This window comes from Dermochelys coriacea, chromosome 7 (genome assembly GCF_009764565.3).
Source record: "Dermochelys coriacea isolate rDerCor1 chromosome 7, rDerCor1.pri.v4, whole genome shotgun sequence".
In the NCBI taxonomy this organism is placed as follows: Eukaryota; Metazoa; Chordata; order Testudines; family Dermochelyidae; genus Dermochelys; species Dermochelys coriacea.
The window spans coordinates 98060976-98085377 of NC_050074.1; the positions used below are offsets into that span (position 1 = coordinate 98060976).

At 39.7% G+C, this 24402-nt stretch overlaps 1 protein-coding gene and 1 long non-coding RNA gene across 7 annotated transcripts in view; both read right to left on the bottom strand.

The window, feature by feature from the left end:
* Positions 1–24402, bottom strand: part of INPP5A (inositol polyphosphate-5-phosphatase A) — a 444123-nt gene that overhangs the window by 125054 nt on the left and 294667 nt on the right. For all 6 annotated transcript variants that reach the window (XR_006282883.1, XM_038409257.2, XM_038409258.2 and 3 more), the window contains one exon: positions 4929–5013. Coding sequence is in view for 5 of the 6 variants with exons in the window: in XM_038409257.2 (XP_038265185.1) it covers positions 4929–5013 (85 nt within the window). In the remaining variant the exon portion in view is untranslated. The remainder of the gene's footprint in view (positions 1–4928; positions 5014–24402) is intronic.
* LOC122461131 lies at positions 17070–20422 on the bottom strand. Its single transcript, XR_006282884.1, has 2 exons — positions 20252–20422; positions 17070–19766 (listed from the first exon to the last, which is right to left on the bottom strand). It is a non-coding gene; the product is annotated as an uncharacterized LOC122461131 (long non-coding RNA).

Genomic DNA, 24402 nt, shown 5'->3' on the forward strand with positions numbered 1-24402 from the left:
AGGTGTAGATGATGGAATATCCTAGCAAGATCATTTGTGGAAGTACCATCTCTGTAGAATTCAAAAAGAGGATAGATAGGAACACAATATTCAGCAAGGATAATCCCATACGTGACAGATGCTGGGCAATAGAAGGGCAGCAGGTAGATTAGACAGTCTGCAAGATCTTTTCCATTTCTAATATCTAGGCTTCACTCTTGAACCTGGGTTTTTCATACTGACACAGAAATACATTTTTAAAGGAAAAAAATTCCAATTCCACTTTAGTTAAAAAGGAAGAGAAACAAGGCATAGAAATCATACACATATGTCAGGCTATTAAAACTTCAGCCTTTTTTCTAATTACTTCTTTAAAGAGTGGATTTTGATAAGTTTTCATATCTTGAAATCTTCAAATCTAGAATACACCATATAAAGAAATAAAATACTTGTATCTAATATACACATGCATACTTACGAAAAAATTGTGAGCTATTTGTAATATTTCTAATTTAATCCAAATGTAGTTATGTTAATTAAAACCTTAATAAAATCAGCAAATTAAGAAAGTATTGATTATGGGCTCAATCCTGACTGATTACATTGACAACAGTAGAAGCTCAGGGTACTCAGCACCTCACAGGATAAAGCCCTATAAACAGTACTGCTGAAGATTGATTGACAGATGTTTTCTCATATACAAGTGCTCTCAGTTACATTAGTGTACCCCGAGCAAAGTAAAAAAATAGCATTGACTACTCCCAAATAGATGATTCTATAGCCTACTTCTTCTTTCTGAAAATACGGAAGTTACTGGGGTAGTACCAATGTAACAAACAAAGATGGGATCTTTAACATAGACAAAACGAAATTGCATATTCTGAATCAGTCCTTGCATTTCACTCCAATTACACTTTAATTAAAACATTTAACTACAGTTAAAAATGACTGCAGTGAATAAAAAGATGAAGGTTTATCTAAACTCCACCTGTCTATACTGTGCTGCCATGTGACACACCCCAATTTTTCATCAGAGTAGGGACTAATCACATAGAATCATAGAATCATAGAATATCAGGGTTGGAAGGGACCCCAGAAGGTCATCTAGTCCAACCCCCTGCTCAAAGCAGGACCAAGTCCCAGTTAAATCATCCCAGCCAGGGCTTTGTCAAGCCTGACCTTAAAAACCTCTAAGGAAGGAGATTCTACCACCTCCCTAGGTAACGCATTCCAGTGTTTCACCACCCTCTTAGTGAAAAAGTTTTTCCTAATATCCAATCTAAACCTCCCCCATTGCAACTTGAGACCATTACTCCTCGTTCTGTCATCTGCTACCATTGAGAACAGTCTAGAGCCATCCTCTTTGAAACCCCCTTTCAGGTAGTTGAAAGCAGCTATCAAATCCCCCCTCATTCTTCTCTTCTGCAGACTAAACAATCCCAGCTCCCTCAGCCTCTCCTCATAAGTCATGTGCTCTAGACCCCTAATCATTTTCGTTGCCCTTCGTTGTACTCTTTCCAATTTATCCACATCCTTCCTGTAGTGTGGGGCCCAAAACTGGACACAGTACTCCAGATGAGGCCTCACCAGTGTCGAATAGAGGGGAACGATCACGTCCCTCGATCTGCTCGCTATGCCCCTACTTATACATCCCAAAATGCCATTGGCCTTCTTGGCAACAAGGGCACACTGCTGACTCATATCCAGCTTCTCGTCCACTGTCACCCCTAGGTCCTTTTCCGCAGAACTGCTGCCGAGCCATTCGGTCCCTAGTCTGTAGCGGTGCATTGGATTCTTCCATCCTAAGTGCAGGACCCTGCACTTATCCTTATTGAACCTCATTAGATTTCTTTTGGCCCAATCCTCCAATTTGTCTAGGTCCTTCTGTATCCTATCCCTCCCCTCCAGCGTATCTACCACTCCTCCCAGTTTAGTATCATCCGCAAATTTGCTGAGAGTGCAATCCACACCATCCTCCAGATCATTTATGAAGATATTGAACAAAACGGGCCCCAGGACCGACCCCTGGGGCACTCCACTTGACACCGGCTGCCAACTAGACATGGAGCCATTGATCACTACCCGTTGAGCCCGACAATCTAGCCAGCTTTCTACCCACCTTATAGTGCATTCATCCAGCCCATACTTCCTTAACTTGCTGACAAGAATGCTGTGGGAGACCGTGTCAAAAGCTTTGCTAAAGTCAAGAAACAATACATCCACTGCTTTCCCTTCATCCACAGAACCAGTAATCTCATCATAAAAGGCGATTAGATTAGTCAGGCATGACCTTCCCTTGGTGAATCCATGCTGACTGTTCCTGATCACTTTCCTCTCCTCTAAGTGCTTCAGGATTGATTCTTTGAGGACCTGCTCCATGATTTTTCCAGGGACTGAGGTGAGGCTGACTGGCCTGTAGTTCCCAGGATCCTCCTTCTTCCCTTTTTTAAAGATGGGCACTACATTAGCCTTTTTCCAGTCATCCGGGACTTCCCCCGTTCGCCACGAGTTTTCAAAGATAATGGCCAAGGGCTCTGCAATCACAGCCGCCAATTCCTTCAGCACTCTCGGATGCAATTCGTCCGGCCCCATGGACTTGTGCACGTCCAGCTTTTCTAAATAGTCCCTAACCACCTCTATCTCTACAGAGGGCTGGCCATCTCTTCCCCATTTTGTGTTGCCCAGCACAGCAGTCTGGGAGCTGACCTTGTTAGTGAAAACAGAGGCAAAAAAAGCATTGAGTACATTAGCTTTTTCCACATCCTCTGTCACTAGCTTGCCTCCCTCATTCAGTAAGGGGCCCACACTTTCCTTGGCTTTCTTCTTGTTGCCAACATACCTGAAGAAACCCTTCTTGTTACTCTTGACATCTCTTGCTAGCTGCAGCTCCAGGTGCGATTTGGCCCTCCTGATATCTTTCCTACATGCCCGAGCAATATTTTTATACTCTTCCCTGGTCATATGTCCAACCTTCCACTTCTTGTAAGCTTCTTTTTTATGTTTAAGATCCGCTAGGATTTCACCATTAAGCCAAGCTGGTCGCCTGCCATATTTACTATTCTTTCGACTCATCGGGATGGTTTGTCCCTGTAACCTCAACAGGGATTCCTTGAAATACAGCCAGCTCTCCTGGACTCCCTTCCCTTTCATGTTAGTCCCCCAGGGGATCCTGGCCATCTGTTCCCTGAGGGAGTCAAAGTCTGCTTTCCTGAAGTCCAGGGTCCGTATGAGGATGGGGAATGCATTGCATCGCTAGGCAAAGGTATCTTGACTTTGAGGATAGAGACACAGTACTTCCTGCTGTTTAAACCACAAAGTATCAACCTTTGGGTTAGAATGGCAGTTCACAACCAGGGGTCCGAGACCCCTAGGGCCATGAGCAGGTTTCAGGGGGTTCTCCAAGCTGGTATTAGACTCATTGGGGCCCAGGCAGAAAGCCAAAGCCACGCTCTCCCTGTGCCCCACCACCCGGGACTAAAGCTGATGCCTGAGCAGCTTAGCTTCACAGGGCCCCGTGCGGCATGGGGCCCCATGCAGTTGCCCTGCTTGCTACCCCCTAATGCAAACCCTGGCTTTTATATGCAGAAAACAATTGTTGTGGCACAGGTGAGCCATGGAGTTTTTATAGCATTTTTGGGGGGGGGGTCTCAGAAAGAAAAACGTTGAGAACCCCTGGGTTAGAAGATGCATACTTGCCCTCAAGGATGCCAAAGAAACACTAAAATACCTCTGAGAATTAAAGAGGGTAAACAGGAGAATAAAGTAGTTGTTAAACCTGGGATTACTGCTAAAGCTCAGATCCAGGTAAATCAAGGTAATCTCAACTTGTGAAAAAGGTTTATTGTATTCTCATTGATTTCAGACAAATGTTCTGTTCATATTTCCATGTTGAGATGCTCATATCACAAAAGTTTGCATAAATGTCAGCTACTAATATTTTCACAGAGTTTGTGGGTTTTGTGGAATTCTGTCATAGAAGTTTATGAAATATCTTTAGCGTTATTTCATTTTCCTCATTAGTTACACATGCAAAACAACATGTATTTAGCTTAAAAAAAAAGCCAAATAGGAATTAGTCTTTATGAGATACAGCAATAACAACAGACACACGCTTAAAATGAAATTTTGGTCTCATGCACAAAGCCCAGATGAAAGTACTTTGCACAAATGACCTAAGCAGCAGTTTAAGGAACAGAAACCTCCCCCTCCATCCTGCAGCCCTTGGACTTTGGTCAAAATATACGTCCCACTGATCACACTTGCAATTCCCCCTAGGGACACCCACAATTCCTGCTGTCCAGTAAAGAAGACAATCACAGAGCAATAGTCTTCAGTGCAGTCCCTCTGCATGTGCTCTTTACAGTATGCTCCCCCACACAATAGAAATGTAGTGTTTCAGCTGCATTTGGGGCCTTGCCCCGTGGAAGTGGAATTGCCATGAACTGGCCCATAGTGATTATTTGAGGTCCATTTTAAAACTCCCTGAACTGAGAGAATCACTGGCTGGCAAATGAACGTTCTACAGGGAGCAAACGAGTCCTCTTGATCCTCAGAAATGCAAATCCTAGCACTATAGTTTCTTGAACCTTCATTGCCTTTTTGAACAAAAACAACCTGGTTTTTTCACAATAACGGCATAAATAACAACCTTGCTGTTCCAAGGGGTTTGATTATCCTAATACAATTGTATTCTTGGAACACTGAAAAACTTTAGTACCTCTTGCTATCTCATGTTGTTACTTTATTATTTAATCAAATTCTTTCAATAACAATTTTGAGTTACCTGTTAGATATTCATGTTGAAAGCCCCTAAAAGTACTTCTTGGCAAGTTTAATGTCAACATTAAGATTGCTTTGTTAAGTTATTTTCTGTTTTTCTCTCCAAAGGGAAACAATTTTAGAAATGCAAACCCTTAGTGCCCAGAGATGAAGAAAGGAGTATGTCCTACCTCTACTACTGATTTGGAATCCAGTCGAAAGTTGAAATCTCCAAACACAAAATATGAAACCCTCTCAAATCGCTGATCTCTAATTCTGAAAAGGCAGACAAAAATACATTAACTGCTGTCTATGCAGCTTTCTATGTAAAAACAAAAAAGCCCTTTACAAAAAAATCCCTGGAATTGTAATTGCAAAATGTTAAAATATATTGTAATGAAAGCTATATATTCACAATCACATTTCGCTTTTAAGCACAGCATTAGCAAAATTATTTGTGGAACAGTCAACAACAGCATTAATTTATTTGGAATAAAACTTCACTATATATTAACAGCTTGTTTGGTCTGTACTGTTATAAGCATGCAGATGATATGTAGTTCTGTTTCTTTTTCCTCAAACCCAAATGCGTATGGTTTATTTGCTTTCCCTGGTTAAAACAGGGGCTTGTATGTGAGTAACCTGGCTGCAGTTCAGTCCAGATTGTGAAGAGGTGTTCAGAGGCCAGGGAAAGCATCCTGAGGAGATAGCAGAAATAGTGACTAACTCCAGTGGGAGCTGTGGGTGCTCAGCACCTCTGAATATCAGTTCCTAAGTGTCTCAGGGTGGACACTTAAAAATTGTGACATCCAAAATTAATGGACACTTTTGAAAATACCTGCCTCAAACTCTCTGTTGCTTCAGTTTGACATCTGTAAAATAGAGGTACATAATGTTTCCCCATATTTATTCAGCACCTTGAGATCTATGGATGAAAAGTGCTATAGAGGTGCTAATATTATTTGTTACTATTTGGCCTGATATTGATCTATGAAGTCCTATGTAGCCTAGGTTATGGCTGACTGAAAAACCTCCTCTCTGTGTACCATTATCACATTGGAGACATATGAGCTAAAAATCCTTAGAATTGCTTATCTGCAAGAAGATGTTCTCACTGGAAGGCTTTGGATTCTGGAATTGGCTATCATCAAAACGGTTGACATTCAGGATATGATGTAAAGCTTATATCTTTTCTCAGGCTTTTGATCAGAGTTGGGAGCTAAGTGAGGGGTGGCTGTTTATTTACTTTTTTCAGTGATTTTTTAAAAACTTAGGTCAGTGTTTATTATGTAATAATTTTAAAAATTGTACAGGCTTCTAGAGACATTTGTATTGGCCAAATCTTTCAAAGTGGAATAAAATCAAGTAAATCATTCATTGAATCATGTCCTCATTTTGGGAACAGAGACCAACTAATCAATCTCCTCTTATCAACTGGTGAAGACATGAAGTAATTGACCAAAATATTATGACTACAATTAGAAAAAAAATCACTCGACAAAAAGCACAAAATACTTTTATACCATATTAGGAGCACAGTGCACAACAAAGAACCAATAAATCTAAGGCACTACATAAATGTACTCTGGAAGTAAATAAATATATAAGCATGATGATGCCAGAAATCCCAATTGAGCTGGAGGTAAGGGCCCACATGGATAGTTAAAGAATTATAAAGAAACCTACAGTAAGTGGCCTTCTGGAGCTATAATGCCCAGATAGGAGACATTTGTTTAAAATGGCTTTAAAAGTTTTAATAAATTACCCCCATTTGGACATTTCAAAGCTATAAAGTAAGAAAACACCAGGGTCTTTAAATGAGATACTGCTTTGCTTGTAAAGTATCCCTCCACATTTTTACCCAATGGCAATCTATTACATAAACAATATTATTTCACTGAAAAATTCATGCACACTGAACCTATGACAGTGATTATTTGAAGCAAATTCTCCTGCAAAGAGCTATCTTTTTCTGCTAAGAAAATCTCGAAACCCTCCATTCAATTGACAAATTATTGCAGGTACTATTAATAAATACTATCCACTGTCAACTGCAACCAACCATTAAGAAAAGCCTGTCAGTTTTGACCTATACATAACATTAGTTTGATTAGTCCCTTCATGGACTATGAGGAAAATGAGAACTTAAAAGTTAAACCATTTACATTACCACAATTTGCTCACACTATCATTGCAAAATCTGATATACGATTTGTACACAAGAAAAGCTCCGTTTGCTTTGCCAACTTTCCTGATTCATATCCCAGTTTTGGCTTTGCTCGGTGCCATTTACTGCTGACAAAAAGCTGAGAGATATCACTGGAATGACATCAAGGTCTAAAGAAGTCCTCTTAAAACAAACTGATATTATGAAGATGAAATCTGTAATTGTATTATGCTAAGACGATTTTTTCAAATAAACACATTGTGCCAAAAAATTGCCAGTTAGAACTTTTGATAACTAAATGAATTAGAAAAATCCTAATCAGTTACTGATGAGCAAAACTGCTGATTGCCAATGCTGAAAATTTGTTATTAATTAATATAATTAATAACTATATATAAATTTAGGGAATCAAAATTTTACTATAAGATCAGGACAAATAAGACTAACAGGATTGTAGATATTACATGTTCATTTTAAAGGGTGGCATACTGACTGTACCTGCTGTGACGGGGCAAGGCCAGATGGCTATGGAAGAGTAGTGGGAGATAAGATATATTGGCTCCAGGCTAAACAAATCCCTGGTACCAGGATAAGTGAAATGGCAGCTGCTCCAGGTCAATTAAGACACTCGGGGCCAATTAAGAACTTTCCAGAAGGCAGAGAGAAGGCTAGGTTGATTGGGACACCTAGCTGGGGCTGGCTGAAACTAGTTAAAAGCCTCCCAGTTAGTCAGGTGGGAGTGCATGTCAGGAGCTGTGGGAAGAAGTTGCGTGGTTGGAGAGGCTGAGTAGTATACACCATATCAGGCACAAGGAAGGAGGCCCTGAGGTAAGGATGAAGTGGAGCTTGAGGAAGTGAGGGCTGCTGTGGGGGAAGTAGCCCAGGGAATTGTACATGTCATGTTTCTAAAAGGTCAGCTACCATAGCTGATACTATTAGGGTCCCTGGGCTGGAGTCCGGAGTAGAGGATGGGCCTGGGCTCCCCCCCCCCCCTTTGCCCCCTGATTAATCACTGAGACTGGGAGACAACAGAGACTGTTGGAAGGATAACTTCTCCTCACCTCTCTCACTGGCTTATGATGAAAATGGCTCAGTAGACTGTGACCCTTGTCTCTAGAGAAAGAAGGGTTACGTGCAAGGTCACAGTGAGCCTCTGAGGCTAGCAAAATCCACCAGGAAACGCGGGACCCATGGAAGCAAGGATAGAGCTTTGTGACACTGGTAAGAAGACAGTTTAGCAAAATTATTACCTACAGAAAAATATGCAGGTGATAATGGCCACATCACTGTTTCTCTTTGTTCATTTTATTCCATACTTTTATGCCTATTTTATCTGTTGCAAAATATTAGAATAAATAAATAAAATAAAATAATAATAATAGAGAATGGGGCCAAGATGTACAATTCTTATATTCTGATGCAGTAATTTAATTAACCCTTACCTTCCCTGCTCAAAATTGGAGGGTTTTTGGATCTAAAGTTTTTATCTGAGCCCTTCTTTAGCACTTGGTGTTGTATTTTACATATTCAAAGCATTGTGAAGACATTAACTAATTTCATCTTCAGAATGTCAGTGTGGGGTAGTCTTATAAGTGGTAGTACCCTGTTAGAGGTAGAAAACCAAGGCAAAGTAGTAAAGCGATCTGCCTAAGATCACATAGCAAGTCAGTTGGCACAGCTAAGAGCTGACCTCTGGAGCTTGTCAATGTGATCAAATCAAGTTAATCTGGTTTGAAAAAGTTTGCATTCATATGATGCAACTCATCACTGTGCACTAGCTCCACATTTGTTGGAAACTCTGGAGTCTTCTCACAAAGTGGACTAGGTTTACTTCAAATTGAATTAGTTTTGTCTTTTGTGTGTCTGCACACAATTGTTGCACACCACCTTTTGCATGCCTCCAATGGCGATCTCATATTGCTTTGCAGGTTGACCATTACTAACATGTCCCTGTTAGTAACTGGTGTGCCCTCCATGCCCTTGTGTCAAGTGTCCAGAATGATGCTTCCTTCCTTTAAAAGGTGGTGTGGAGCCAGATTTTGCCCATTTGCTCCTGGATCCCAGTGCATCATTATTCTGGCAATACAACCACAATTGCACTCAAGAAGCCCCATGACATGCCTTGTGCAACCGCTTGAAGCCGCACTGAGACGCTGGATCTCATCGCCACCTGGGGAGAAGCATTGGTTCAGGAAGCTCTTGTAGCCAGCCACAAGATTAAGGACCTTTTTGTGGACTTTCCAAAGCAGATGTCTGCAAGGGGTCACTATTGGGACACTGATCAGTGTCGGATAAAGAATAAGCAGCTCAGGAGAAAGTAAATTGAAACAAGGGATAAAAGAAAACAATCGAGTAGAGGACATGGGACCTGTCCATTTTTTGATGAACTGGACAGTATTTTATATAACAACAGTTCGACCAGACAACGGCCAGCTAGACCCACTGGAGGTTGAGCAGGAGGATGCCTGAAAGGAGCTTCCCCCTGAGAGCTAGGATCCATTTGGGACCCAGGAACCTGATGATGGCCAGCTGGAAAGACAGCCCCGTCCGGCCCTGCTACGACTGACCTCAATTCCTGCCTTGCATCAGCTGAACCCGAGTCCCAGCCAGAAACCCAGAACAGGACTGAAGAATTTGATCCCCTGGAGGGAACTTTGGCATGTAATTACTTATATTTACAATGTATTATATATTATTGTTGTTTGCGGAGGTGAACTAGGAGCTCCCACCTCCCTCCTAACTCAGCCCTTTTGCTGCTTCAAAATGGTGCCTGCCAGCATGGTGCAGCTGCAGTCTGTGCCTCTCTCCCACCCTTCCTCCTGCAGCAAATTTGAATAACCGAAGCATTCATTTGTGCAAAATTCAACGTTTACTGAGACAGGACTTAGAGGAAAATAAATGTGGTTGGTTTTTGTAGTTTACATGAGATATGAGTGCACACTGCATGCCTGGGCAAGGCACAAACTACATTGCTCTCTGCTGAGGTACAAAAGCCCTGTAACGCACATAGTAGCTGACAATCATTATAGGATCCTATCTGTTTTTCTCTACACTCTTTCTCCGAAGTCTGCAGGAGAAATATATCAGGACCTAAGACTAAGAAATAGCTGTTTTGTTACACATGTTACAGGGAATGGCTGGATGCCCTATGCCCCTGGTACAGCTTGCAAGCCCCTTCTACTCCTGCAGTGGTTCTGGGGGGACCATAACTTCAGAGTATCAAGCTGGTCTACCCTTTGCCTTTTTGAATAAGACCTTTCTCTGCCTCCCAGTCGCCCATCTCAGTACAGCAGAACCTCAGGCACTAGAACACTAGAGTTATGGACTGACCGGTCAACCAGACACCATGTGAAAGTGGAAGTAACCAACCAGGCAGCAGCAGAGGCAGAGAGAGCTGAGCGGGATGCCTGCTGTGTCCACTAGGCCAGACTGCCTACTTCCTGGTTCCTAACACAAACAGGCAAATTCCCACTTGACTACCATTCTATGAATACTCAGGCCATAGTTAAAATGTTCCTTCCCTCTGTCAAAGTGGCCTTTCTATGTCTTCATTAGTTAAGGCAACAGGGGATAAATCAGATCTCCCAGAATAACTGGACCAACTTCCACACCATTAATGTCCACAGTGCAAACAGTCCGTTCACCAGTAATTTAAAAGTACTGAGTTCTGAAAGATTCTGCCATCATGGACCCTCCCAGACCACGCTGCATTTATGTCTATAAACCTTCCATGGTGGTCCACCAGTCCTTGGAGCACCATGGAAAAATACCCCTATCTGTTCATAAATTCTATGCCCTGGCTGGAGGAGAAGGCTAGGGGAGGGGAGAGAGGGTAAATGATAGGCACCTGAATTCCATCATTTGTCCCAAAACAGTTTGGAAATTCCATGCAATGCAAAGCTATCAACAATCTCCTGAGCATTACCAGATTCATGATCTAGTTAGACAGCACCTTGTGAATGGCATTAACAGAACTATATGAGAATGGCCCAAACAGCTGATCTCCCCAAAATTGGCTACAGACTGGAAACATTTTGGGGTGCCCAGTTTCCAGATGGCAATGGTGACTAGTTTCTCCATGGTGATGGCGGATTGTATTGTTTATATGTTGTCGCTGCAGTTTTGTGGTCAGTTCTGCACAGATCTCAAAAAAGGTAGCCCTCCCCATCCTGAAGTTCTCTCACTGCTGCTGGTGGTTCCAGCTCTGCAGAACGAGCTGCTCCCACCAATCCACACTGATTTCCTGGGCTCAGAAACAGTGCTGAACACTATGTAGGTGATATGGGAACAGCTTGGTGTCCTCCTGTTCTTCTGCCTTATCCTGATACCACCATTGCAGAGTATCTTCCTGCTCCCACATCTGGTTGGTGCGAAAGTCCAATGCCAAATTCACCTGGGTCTTAGGGCTATAATGCAGCCCAGGCATATTTGTGTTTGCCATCATAGCTGTGCAGAGCATTGCTGAGTCCATGCTGGCCAACAGCAATTCAAAAATGGCATGAGCCCACCTAGAAATGGGGTGGAGACAGTGGAAATATGGGATTTCTTTTAAAAATGTGAACCAACCTGACTTCCCACAGTTCAGAGTGAAAACAATCCCAGGACACACACCGTTCAGCAGCAAATCATGGGATCCCCCTGAAGAATGCGACACTCTTAGTTCACAGCAAAGTTTTGCTGGGTATTCACATGATGTGAACTGAAAATGGATCAGGCATTCTGCGTGTAGACTATGATGTGACCCAGATACAGAGAGTTTCTGATGTGCATCAAAAAGCTTCAGCTTAAACGCCTGTGTATATACTGCCTGAGTTTTGTGATCATTCCCTTAGACATTGGTGCCTGCCAGGGTAATTAAGAATTCCATCCAAGCTTACTCTACTTATAACTTCCACAGAGACGAGAATCTGTGAACCTGTACGCATTATAGCCTTTTAAATGATTAATAGCCACATACCTACTTTTAACAGGATTCAAATTGGTTAACTAAAATATATAGATATGAAGCAGTGCCCTGGCTACTAAGACTTTTCCTTTATCCAAGAAAACATGAATACTAGGGAGACTTCAGTAGCCTTGCTACCTCGAGGGCCTAATACTGAAATCTTTACTTTTTTGTCAGTCATCCCAATTAAAATCAATGGAACTGTTGGCGTAAAAGCTACTCCTCTTGATTAAGATTGCAGAATCAGGGTCCAAGTTGACAGAGGCAAAGATAGTAAAGAAAATTATTTGCTCTTCCATTGGTCAATGAAAGAAGCAACACCTGCATTAGAGGGATGAGACTGCAACAGAATGCATGATAACTCAGTATACAATATTGTTTTCTACAGACTCAGAAAAAAAAATTCAGGTGTTTGGCTAGAATGAACCATCTCTGAAAAATGTTCCATTCCTCTTGGTCCTGCTAGTTACAATTATAAATTTATGCAGTTCATTAAGTGTCAAATACATGGAGAAATGAGAAAACACCTTCTTCTCTCCCAACAAGGGAGGAATAGCAGATGTTTTGTTTTTTCAAACAAGATAGGAGAGCTTTAGAAGTTGTTTTATTGTACTTTAGTATTTGCCATTATCACAATTTCCTTTGAACGTGCCATGAATCAAATAATCCTTTAAAAGGTTGCAATGAATCACCCAATGGAGTGATAAATCTGAATCATGTAAAAAGAAAGCAGCCAACCCATGTCACTAGCATTAATTTAATGTTTCTTAGTGGGAGGATCTAGTGCTATTTCATGTAGCTTTTATTTGCTGTCTGTATCCGATTATAAAAAAAAAAAAACCCTAACATTCTTGCAAATTTTAGGTCTTTCTGGACAGTTTTATTTTTTTAAACAGTTTATGGCAGGATATGGGACAGCAAACTAGCGAACAAAAATGTGACAGCTGCAGAGAATTACAAAGTTTTTTTTTTCAGTTTTACATAAAAGAGCAAACTAAAATCCATCAAGTTCTAAGTTGTGTTTGTGGCAACCCTTGATAAAAAGACCACAGAAAGCTCTCCAAAAAAGACTACAGCCATTTCCTCTACAAAAGAGAAGTTTCTTCTTTGAATTGGGTGGGAGAACGTTTTCACAGTTACAATCATTTGGTCACAAATGCATTGCTATTGCTCCACAAGGCAGTTCTTAAGTGCAAATAATTTTGTATGTACTAACATCATACAATAGATCCATATTATGACTCTGTTCATTTTAGATACCAGAATAACATTTCTAATAATGTCAACCTTATTCAATGTTATAAACAGGGGTCACTGTACATACAAACTCATGGTGAACACAACTGCAAATTAATTTTTGTTCTTAATTTACTGAATGACCTGGGTAATTTGCTTATGCTTAATATTTGATCACCCTTCATTTTTTAAATTTTCAGAGCTACAAATGTTAGTGGGCATACAATTATCCATTCTTCTTTTAGTCCAGTCACAGTATGGGACTCAGTGATGACCTCATTAGGCACTGAAGTCACAAGATATTAAATGCCATACAAAGTAGTATTTCCCTTTTACAGTTTCCAAATGAATAGATCTTTTAATTTCATATAAAAGCCCTACACTTCTTGTATTAATGGTAAAGTAAAATGGAGGGACCAATCCATACCAGTGCTGCACTCATTCCTATGTGTCACCATGTCATAAATCATGGTTCTTGGCACTGCGGTAAGCTGAGCCATTCTATGATTCTTTCCCAGTGAATTGTGGGAGAACTTTTCTGTCTGTTGGACACAGGAAGAGAATTGTTGGAAGGCACTTGAAGACCATCAGCACTCAAATGTTTTAGCCTACATCCCCACTGCAAAGTGGGTGGGTTGACACTCAGGCTTTAGCCTATAGCCCCAGACAAGTGCACTTGTCTGTGCTGAGAGCACCAGCAAACTCAAGCCAGAGGGCTGTGTGTGTGGCTGGGATCAGGTTAGGGACCAAACCTGAGTGAGTGCCTGAGTCAACTATACATTCAACATACCCTGAGGGTATCCTGCAAGCACATCCACAGGCAAGTAAAGTTACTCATATGCATAGATATTTGCAGAACCAAGTCCTAAATTTGGGCTACCATTATTAGTCAAGTAAAGGCACAAAGTCTGCGATTATTAAAGTTGCCTAGGGAATTAGGACTTGCAATTAAAATGAATGGGAACTGGGCACCCAAAACCCATAAGTGGCTTTGAAAATCTCAAAGTGTCTAATTATGTAATTAATCAAAGATAATATGGAGTATCACAAGTAACAGTTTATTCATAACATTTATTTTTAAATCAGCAATTCAAAATTGTCAAAAGCAATTAAAATCCTTTTGTGATTTATTTTTGAGTGTCACTCAAAATACGCATTATTCTAGTGAAGATCAACAGTACTTTTATAAAATTTACTCTCATTTATAAAGTTCAGGCCTACTGTACATGTATTCTCAATTCATTCAGGTTAGGCCAGAAAATAATAGGACATTACTGACTTTCACTTTACTTTCACACTTATCCCTAACATACTGCCATTGAAAAGGACAGGAGAAAAAACAGCTAAATATCAGTAATTTGGTGGTGGGGGAAGCAGCTGAACATAATTCAGTGTGACAAGAGGCAGAGTGATTTGGCTAAACCATTTCTCAGGGTACTTTGTAAGGAGGATCAGCTGCATTATTCCTTTAATAGCCATGTCTAATGCAATAGCCCGGCGGGTTTTGTCCCAAGTCAAGGTATCAGCAGCAGGTCAGAAGGTAACATTCTGTTTACACGATTATTTCCTAAAGCACTTATCTTGCCTTCGGTGTGAAAGTTGACTTTTCTGTTTGTAAGGGGGCCTAAAGAATTGAGGGAATGGGAAAAATTAGCTACACTGAGCTGGAGCTGAATAGAATTAAGTGGGAGGTCTGAGAAAGTCCTGCGGTGGCACTCAGCAGGATACCTTATTAGCCGCGTCATCGCAGTTCATTCAGGCAAACCATAACAGTGTCACCAACATTCCCACACAAAGACAAAGTTCCTCACACAGTCTATAAACATGCTTCCCCTGGCCAATTTATCCTAGCTTGACACTACTGAAAAGAGGGTTTTGTTTTGTTTTTTTTAAAAACAGTAACAAAACAAAACAACCTTCCTCCCTCCTTTTCCCCCATAGCTCTGCCAAACTGGCTGAATTGAGGATGGAGAAGAGATGAAAGAGTATTGTCACTTTTCTTGGGAAGAAACAATCCAGGGGTCAAAAATGTTATTCAATGAGCATATTTTTAAACATAAAAAGTGGATAGGAAAAAAACGGAACTGTGGATACCCCTTAAAATTTACCTATTTTTCTGGGTAGTAACAATCTCACTAGAATTGCTATATTTTGTGTGTATTATACATGTAAAGGAATTAGTAGTATAAAACAACATTTTAAAAATATTATATATTTAGAAAACCAGTTACAAAATAGCTCTTGCATCAATAAAGTACCTTATAGTACTAAAGAAATCAGTAACAAAATGTTTGGTCTGCGTATTAAATAAGTTATAAACCTGCTAATATAGTGGTAACTCTGAGGTAGTGAGAAATACAGAATTATAAAAGTAATTCAAAATATATTTAAAGTGATCATTTTAGCATTTTCAAAGGCATATCTTGCATGTGAAATTAGAGGACTGTAGTAAGACAGTTTACACAAAATGCAGCTCAACATCCATAAATAAAGTTGTTGAAAAAGAGGTATGTTGTAAGTATATTTGTATAACATAGTGTCATAATAAAAGGGATCTTAAAACCAGAAATAAGCAGCATAGCGGTGGTAGCAGTACAACCTAACTGAATAACTGTGGTATTCAATTTTTAGGTTAAAACATTCATTGTGTTTACTAAAAAGAAAAGGAGTACTTGTGGCACCTTAGAGACTAACAAATTTATTAGAGCATAAGCTTTCGTGAGCTACAGCTCACTTCATCGGATGCATTTGGTGGAAAAAACAGAGCTCACGAAAGCTTATGCTCTAATAAATTTGTTAGTCTCTAAGGTGCCACAAGTACTCCTTTTCTTTTTGCGAATACAGACTAACACGGCTGCTACTCTGAAACCTGTCATTGTGTTTACTGTTAATCTCAGTAGAGCTTTGAGCCAGAAGGGATCTATTTCAATTTGAAACTACTAAAATAATGCTGAAATTGTCTGTGCATGCTGGGGTAAAACCTTTTCACATTTAATCTGATCACTGAAGTGTTCAGAAAGCATTGCAGAGGTTGAAACAATAGGGAAGTTTGCATACTTGCTGTGTGCAATGCAAGACACTGAAGCCCCAGTGTTCACAGCAACTAGAAAGGGAGTCATAGAGTAGTGTTAGAGTGAAGGTCACAGAAAGGTTACTGGATAGGAGACAGAACCACTGATAAGTATTTAACAATCAGAATCAGGTTCCCAATCAGATTAAAGAGAAAACAATAATGGAGCATTAAATTATATACTTTTAACTTCTATTTATATTTAAATTCCAATGAGTCCTAATAACAACTCCAATAGTGACTTCTGGTGGAAAGCAAAGGAACAACGACAGTGAAATCTCTGTTACACTATCACAGTCTGGCCAGGACACTGAAGGTTGAGCCACCAGAGACAATTAAGGTTTGGCTAACACAGCACCAGACATATGGCCTTTAGGTTCCTATTCCCATCAATCCCACCTTCACTTTTTTTTTTTTTAAATTTCCGGCTAGAACTTACATTGGCCACCTCTTCCTTCAATATTTTTCTATAGGAATCCACAAAAAAGGACAGCTAGATTTCTAGATTCAAGAAATAATCATTAATTTTTAAGAAAAGTTAACAGGTGACAATCTAAGTGTAGCTAAACAGACCTAATGTAAGTGCTTTCAGTGGCATGTCTAAAATGTTGTAATATTGTCATTAAAAAGCTGAACTTTATCATATCTCTGTGCCCTACTCTTTTTGATATAATAGCTAAAACCTATTAATAATATCAAAACATCTCAAAAGGTCAAGCAGAAAACAACAAGATGAAAGGAGTTGTCAAGAAGCTAAGGCAATCATCTTAATACTCAAGGCATTTGCCAGGGCTGTTTAACTAATACATGATGTTCACTTTTAATTTCAATATAGTGCCATTTGGGCAAAAAAATGTTCTATTTTTTAATTAATTACCATGTCAGTAGCTATTAAGATTAAAACAAAGACCACATCAATAATAAATATTTAATCCAAAGAAAGGATTACAAGAAGAGCAATAAAAATCAATTTTTAGAGCTGGAAAATTGTGACTTTTTCTAGTTTGACTGGTATTTTCATTATATTGACAAAACCATGATCTTACCTGACACTGACATTCATCTAATGTAATAGCAGCTATGTATAATGATGTAAGTACTTGTCAATTTTACTACAGTAGAACACAATTCTACTACACTGAGGTTAAGTTATAAGGAAATTCTCTTGCTCTTTCATCAAATGTAAAACAACACATATGGATCAAGAAATTCTAGAAACTGTTTGTTTTTTTTAATAGTTCCCCGTTATGTCATAGGAGATTAAAACTCTTCCAAATAATCTGTGAAACTCACAGTGTTAATAATCTTTATATTTACTCATTGATAGAGAATAGACTCCTAGTACTGTATGTCTTAATACACATAGTAAGTATAGCTACCCTATGATATATTAAAGGATTGGGTAAAACAAAAAAAAACATTGTGACCATTTAATAAAAAACATACCTGGAAACTGGGCCATAAAATGACCTGCAGAATATTTCAGCATGGGATTTTGTTCTACTACCTCATGGAAGTTAGAAATGCAAAACATACCTTTGCCTTTTTGTGATATAGTTAGAAGTGATCAGAGGATAGACATTGCATGTCCTAGTTAGGTAACCAACATTACAAGGAGAAGATTAAATAACACTACCATGGCCACTGTCTCTCCAAATAGAAACATTGAAGTTTTCTTTTTATTCACAGGGTGGGTACAAGCTGTGGCAGAAACTTGCCACCATTACCCTTCCAATGACCTCAGCCTGGAAGCATTGTTCTATGGCTGTGGGAGAAAAGGAGCCACTAAGTCAGTCCTCCACCATATATGCAGAAAACACTGATAATACATAAATGAAATGACTCAGTAGTGAAAACCAATCTGTATAATCTGGGAAGGTCAAAGAATGTCTCCCTAAATTTTAAAATCTCGTACTTCATCTACTATACAAACACATGCCATTGGTCTGAATATATTCTTAAAAATATAAATGTATGTTTCCCATTTGAAAAATTAACTTTGTAAAATTATGTAATAAATATGCAAAAAACCCCTAAAAATACTACCCAATTTAAATTCAAAAACCATGTGTGCATGTTATCTAAGCAATACTCATTAGTTAATTTTCTGTCTGATGCTGTCAGACATGTAAAAGGCTGAGCCAGTGGGAAAACAAGAGGAAAAAGCCCCCAGCCTTTGACTTTATCTGACAGGTTGAAAGTAACATGATAATTTTGCTGGATTTATTCTTTGTGGAACATATTATACAAACACACTAATTTTGAGAGCACTTAACCCTAGTTTAAAGAGCAGAAGGGAGAAGAGACTGAATATTAATGAGATGGACCCAATGTGTTTAATGAAAAGTTGCCTTTTCTGAATGTGACATTGGATGTTAAACCCTGGTTAGAAGATATTTGAACGGAAGGCTTATTTGCCTTGGGACTACATTCTATTTGGGCACATCACAAATTTCATTATAAACTTGAAAATGCCATGGTTGCAGTTGGAATATTTTCTTGTTAAAGTAAGCATTGTAAATCAAGAAGGATGAAATAAAACTGGGGAAAATGATGTGGGCTACTCCTAGAATTTTCTCAAATGACCCAGATCTTTAGAATGAAGTTTTCCTTTGCCTAGAAACGAAGTGGCTTTTCTTTTCCTCATTCAGCTGCTAGTTCTGGGAAAAGCCCAAAGAGAAACATTTAGATTGGAGGGGTCTTTGAGAAGATGTGACAGTTGACTGATGAGCATCCATAAAATGACAAAGAATAGTTGTGTGAAGCCTGTGCATCACATCGCCTCTCCCTGGGAAACTAATTGCTCTGAATTGTTAATAGTAACATTATTTTTCTGGCAATCATTTCTTTTGAATACCCAAAATGAGCATGAAACAGCTCCTTTGACCGGACATAAAAGTTAAATGTCCCAATGTTGATCAAATTAACTTCAGCTATGTGACAATGGACTATATTTGTGAGAAAATAATGAAGGGCACAAAGGGGTGCTTTATGCCAAGATTTCACAGTTGTAATGTAAAAATGTTTCTGTTGAACTAGGCCAGGCAACATTTCAAAAGGAAAACAGAAGAGCACTGTCACTTTCAAAAAAAAAAAAAAAAAAGCTCATTTCATGGATCTGAATGGTCTGGATAATTTCAGGAAGTTTCAAAGGTTGGCACATCAAGAACGACAGCATCAAGCTACTATCTCACATCCTGATTCTTGTTTAACTCTCATATAATACTCATAAAGAACACCCTCTTGTAGTCCTTAGTCAGGCAACAATCCTATTGAAGTTGACAAAAATTTTGCTTGAGTCAGGGCTGTAGGATTTGGCTCAAAAGTAGTCTGATTTCATGCAGACAAAAAGACTAATTCGTAAATAAAATATTTATGTAAGTGTGAAGTGAAGCACGTGAATGAAGTCTGTGATCTACACTGTTAACCGCATGTTCCTCTCCCTATTTCACACATGAACGTAACTCCCAACATTTAGAAGTTATGAAGATGCAATTGCGGTGAAGATGGGGCGGGGTTAGGCAAGTACGTTATCCAACATGGGACGGTGAAGCAGCTTTCAGATGTTCACTTCTGAAGCATATGGAGTAAATTCAGTCTCTGTTATATCACTTTTCAGAGTAGCAGCCATGTTAGTCTGTATTCGCAGAAAGAAAAGGAGTACTTGTGGCACCTTAGAGAAAAAGAAATTTATTTGAGCATAAGCTTTCGTGAGCTACAGCTCACTTCATCGGATGCATTTGGTGGAAAAAACAGAGGGGAGATTGATGTACACACACAGAGAACATGAAACAATGGGTTTATTATACACACTGTAAGGAGAGTAAGATAAGCCATCACCAGCAGCGGGGGTGGGGGGGGGGGAAGGAGGAAAATCTTTCATGGTGACAAGCAAGGTAGGCTATTTCCAGCAGTTAACAAGATTATCTGAGGAACAGTGGGGAGTGGGGTGGGGTGGGGGGGAGAAATAACATGGGGAAATAGTTTTACTTTGTATAATGACTCATCCATTCCCAGTCTCTATTCAAGCCTAAATTAATTGTATCCAGTTTACAAATTAATTCCAATTCAGCAGTCTATATCACTGTTATATCACTGTAAATCCAGAGTAACACCATTGACCTCCAAGAAGTTAGACTGCATTCATGCAAATGCTGAGAAAAGGATTTGTCTATATAGTCTACAACAAAAAGTCCATGATAATTCTGCCTTCCTCACCGTCACTGAATTATAAAGGTAAAAAATAACATGACACATTACACACATACTCCAGGTTTCAGAGTAGCTGCCGTGTTAGTCTGTATTCGCAAAAAGAAAAGGAGTACTTGTGGCACCTTAGGGACTAACAAATTTATTTGAGCATAAGCTTTCGTGAGCTACAGCTCACTTCATTTGTTAGTCTCTAAGGTGCCACAAGTACACATACTCCAGTTGCCCTTTGCACATTCTCCTCACCACATTATTGTTATGCCTCCTCTTTTTGTTTTTTAAACCAAAATAAGATGTTTACTATTCTAATATTATTAGATTAAATATTTGATTTAAAAAATCTTATTCAGAATTACTTCATAATCATGTAAATGTTTTTAGATACCTCTAACATCAACTTTCATTTTTAAAAAGTTTATAATTTAAAGATATTTTAGAAGCTTCATGCCTATATACTAAAGCTTTGGCATAAAATATGTGGTTAACAAGACTTTTGTAACGTTAAAATAATTTACTTAAGTTTTACTTGTATCTATTGCTTTTAATTCTTGCATCAAAAGAATCTTGTGGTTATTTGAACGCCACATTAATGAGGTTGTAGTTAGTTAATGTTTATGAAGATATTCACAGAAGTGCTGATGCACACAGAGGACAGAACTGTGGTTCACTTACTCCCATCCTGACTTACATCAACTGTGAGAAGGTGTTTCTGTTTCATTCACTGAAGGTTTAGCTCATTAAACTGTTTTCCTTCTCAGTATTGTTCACTGAGTCTGAACTGCATTGCAGTTAAATGCTCTTTAGCAGTTTAAAGGCTTTAGAGGAAAAGACTTATCAGCCTCTGTTTTTAACAGCACTAAATCTGCATTATTAGTTCATGCAGATAAGGGGATTTAAAGGCCTGGCTTGAAAACTCTCTCTTCTATGTTTATCTGACACTGCATAGCTCCTGTAGCTCAGCTGGAAATGTAGATCTATGAAGCTTTAAAGAGAGATTAAAGCCAAGAAAAGAAGTACTTTTCCCCCTATAGATGTTCTCACTTTTCCTTTTCCTACTGTCTGGAGGAGTGATGGCAGACAATGGTCAAAGATGGTTCCCAAAACCTTCTGAATAGGGACACTGTTGGTGGTAGCATTCATTCAAAGTGAGTTTCAGTGTATTGTCCTCCCCAATCAGCAGATCAGAATAGAGTTTGCTGGTGGCTGCCAAAAGGTTAGCAGTGCCCATGAAAGGGGTTTCCCATTATTCACTGCTCTTACAGAACTCCTCTTTTGTGCTAGTCAGCCCATCATTTCACTATGGAGGTCCGGATCTGCGGCTGGCTGCTCTCTGAAAATGAGCAATTCATGTGAATGCAAACCCACAGTAGTAGTGCAACCTAAAATTGAAGGTTTTCTCTTCTAAAGACAGGGGAGTTAGGGCAGTTTTTGGCAATGTCACATTTTAATGATATACCATCATGACATCTTTGACCCACAGTTAACACTAATACTACAGTCTGATTTCCTTACCCTTGCCAGGGCATCGTGGGAGGTCCAAAGCCAAAATTAGCTAAATGAAGCACATAGCATGCTGTGGCAAGCAAGCAATAAATAATACAGATAGATCTGTTTATGTTCCTTAATGCAGAACAAAAGAGAAGAGGGACAGAAAATCAAATAAAAACAAAACAAAACAAAAGCAAAGGAAAGGAAAAATTATCTTATCTGTTGGGGTACTGTAACAATATATATCAATTTTTTTGGCTAAAAGCACTCCCAGTCAAGCAGATCTAGAACTCACTGAAGCTCAGTTCGTTAATTCAAAGTATCTCTTAAAAACGTACACAGCCAACCTATTTACGTTACATCAATAAGGTTCATGATTTTAAAAAAAATGTTTTAACTGCTTTACTTTGATAGAAATGGCACCAGAGTAATGATTTCTCTTCTCTAGCCCTCCCAAAAGTGAGAACGACACACTAAATGTTAAAGCATTTCCTACCTACCCCCTACTGGTGTACAGTGGAAAAGTAGGTTGTGCACGCAGTGGGAAAAAGCTAAATCTTTCATTAAATATATGGGCCGATTTTTAGCTAAATGAAAATTATCCTGGAGACACAAGCAGAGAGGTAAGGCTTTGGCTATTATATTTTCTAAATAAGAAAATATCTATACCCAATTCTATACTTTAAAAGTCTTTCAGTGAAAATCTAAAAATAGGAAAGCACAATACTGTCTACATACAAACAAGATATTTTATGCTGTATATCTAAATTTGGGTCAATTTCCTCTTCATTTTCTATAGGAAACAATCAGCAAAACTATTATTCTTTTGTAGAGAATTCCTTACAGAGGGAGGTTATTATATGCAACATCTCAATGCAAAGGGGGACATTGTGTGTAAATGATGGAGAGAGGAGCTGGTTCATTGACCATGAGTCACCCTTAATCTCAGACCAACCTTTGAGCACAGCCTAACCTTTGTTAGGGGGGAGGAATGGGGATTTTTAAAGATCCTCCCATATTTGTACCCATTTACCCCTTCTCCCTTGCTCATTCCCCCCCACCACCAACTAGTGCTCCTTATAAGGCTACCTATCCAGTGCTGCTCAAATCAATGGCTTGCGGGAGGGATTCACAAGCCACTCTCAGTACCTGCCAGTCTGAATTTGGATTCCCCATATAGCAACACTCTTAGGCTGATCTCCAGTATGTTACGGCTCAACCTTTTCTGAAAAGATGTGGCTATGACAGTTTCTTCACTGCTCTTGGATATCTTTTACTGAAAAGCTCATTCACAGTAGCATACATTGCACCTTGGCACTCCTGACAGGAGGAGCCCCAGACCACACTATATTTAAATGCAGAGAGGCTATCATAGCTAGGGCCCTACCGAATTCACAGTACATTTTGGTCTATTTCACAGTCATAGGATTTTAAAAAACGTAAATTTTATGAGTTCAGATGTTTAAATCTGAAATTTCATGGTGTTGTAACTGTAGAGGTCCTGACCCAAAAGGGGGCTGTGGTGGGGGTTGCAAAGTTATTGTAGGGGGGTTGGGGTATTGCCACCTTTACTTCTGCACTGCTGCTAGCAGCTGCACTGCCTTCAGAGCTGGGCGGCTGTAGAGCAGCAGCTGCTGGCTGGGAGTCAAGCTCTGAAGGCAGCGCCACCATCAGCAGCAGTGCAGATGTAAAGGTGGCATGGTATGGTATTGCCACCCTTAATTCTGCATTGCTGCTGGCAGGGAGCTGCCCTCAGAGCTGGCACCTGGCCAGCATCTGCCGCTCTCTGGCCACCCAGCTCTGAAGGCAGCGCAGAAGTAAGGGTGGCAATACTGCAGCCCTCTGATAATAACCTTGCAACCCCCCTGCAGCTCCCTTTTGGATCGGGATCCCCAGTTTGATAAACTTTGGTCTTCCCAGTGACATCTGTATTGTATAGCGTAAAATTACACAAAAGACCAGATTTCATAACCTCTGACATGTTTTTCATGGCTGTGAATATGGTAGGGCCTTATTCATAGCTCTGCAGTAATATTAACCAAGACACAGGCTTCCAGGAGAGGAATCATCTGGAGGCTATAGGGGAATGGGAGATTGATAGAAGCCTTTTATGGAGGAGTGATGTGAGGTGCTAATGTAATACCGTGGGCAGGATCAGACCGGGGACTTCTGAAGCTTAGTGCATGAGCCTCTATCATATGAGCTAAAAGCCAACTGCCTCTAAACTAAGGCTGCAGAGCAGATTCATTTAACTCTCTCTCTCTCTCTCAGTGGTCTTGGTGGCACTAGATGGGACAGAACACCACACCCAGAAGGTGTGTGGGTTACAGTAGGATTTGTAGGGAGGGAACTTTGGAAGTATGGGGGCTTAAAAGGAGGAATAGGGAAAGCAGCATGTCATGGTATCCAGAGAGGTCTAGTCTTCACTAGGAGAAAAGGTCAGTTTTTAGCACATTAGCTAAGATGTTCAAATCCTACTGAGTCAAGGAAAATTGTAGTTTTAACATGTGTTAGCTGGTCGAGGACCCTATGGTTTGCCTCAACCAACTA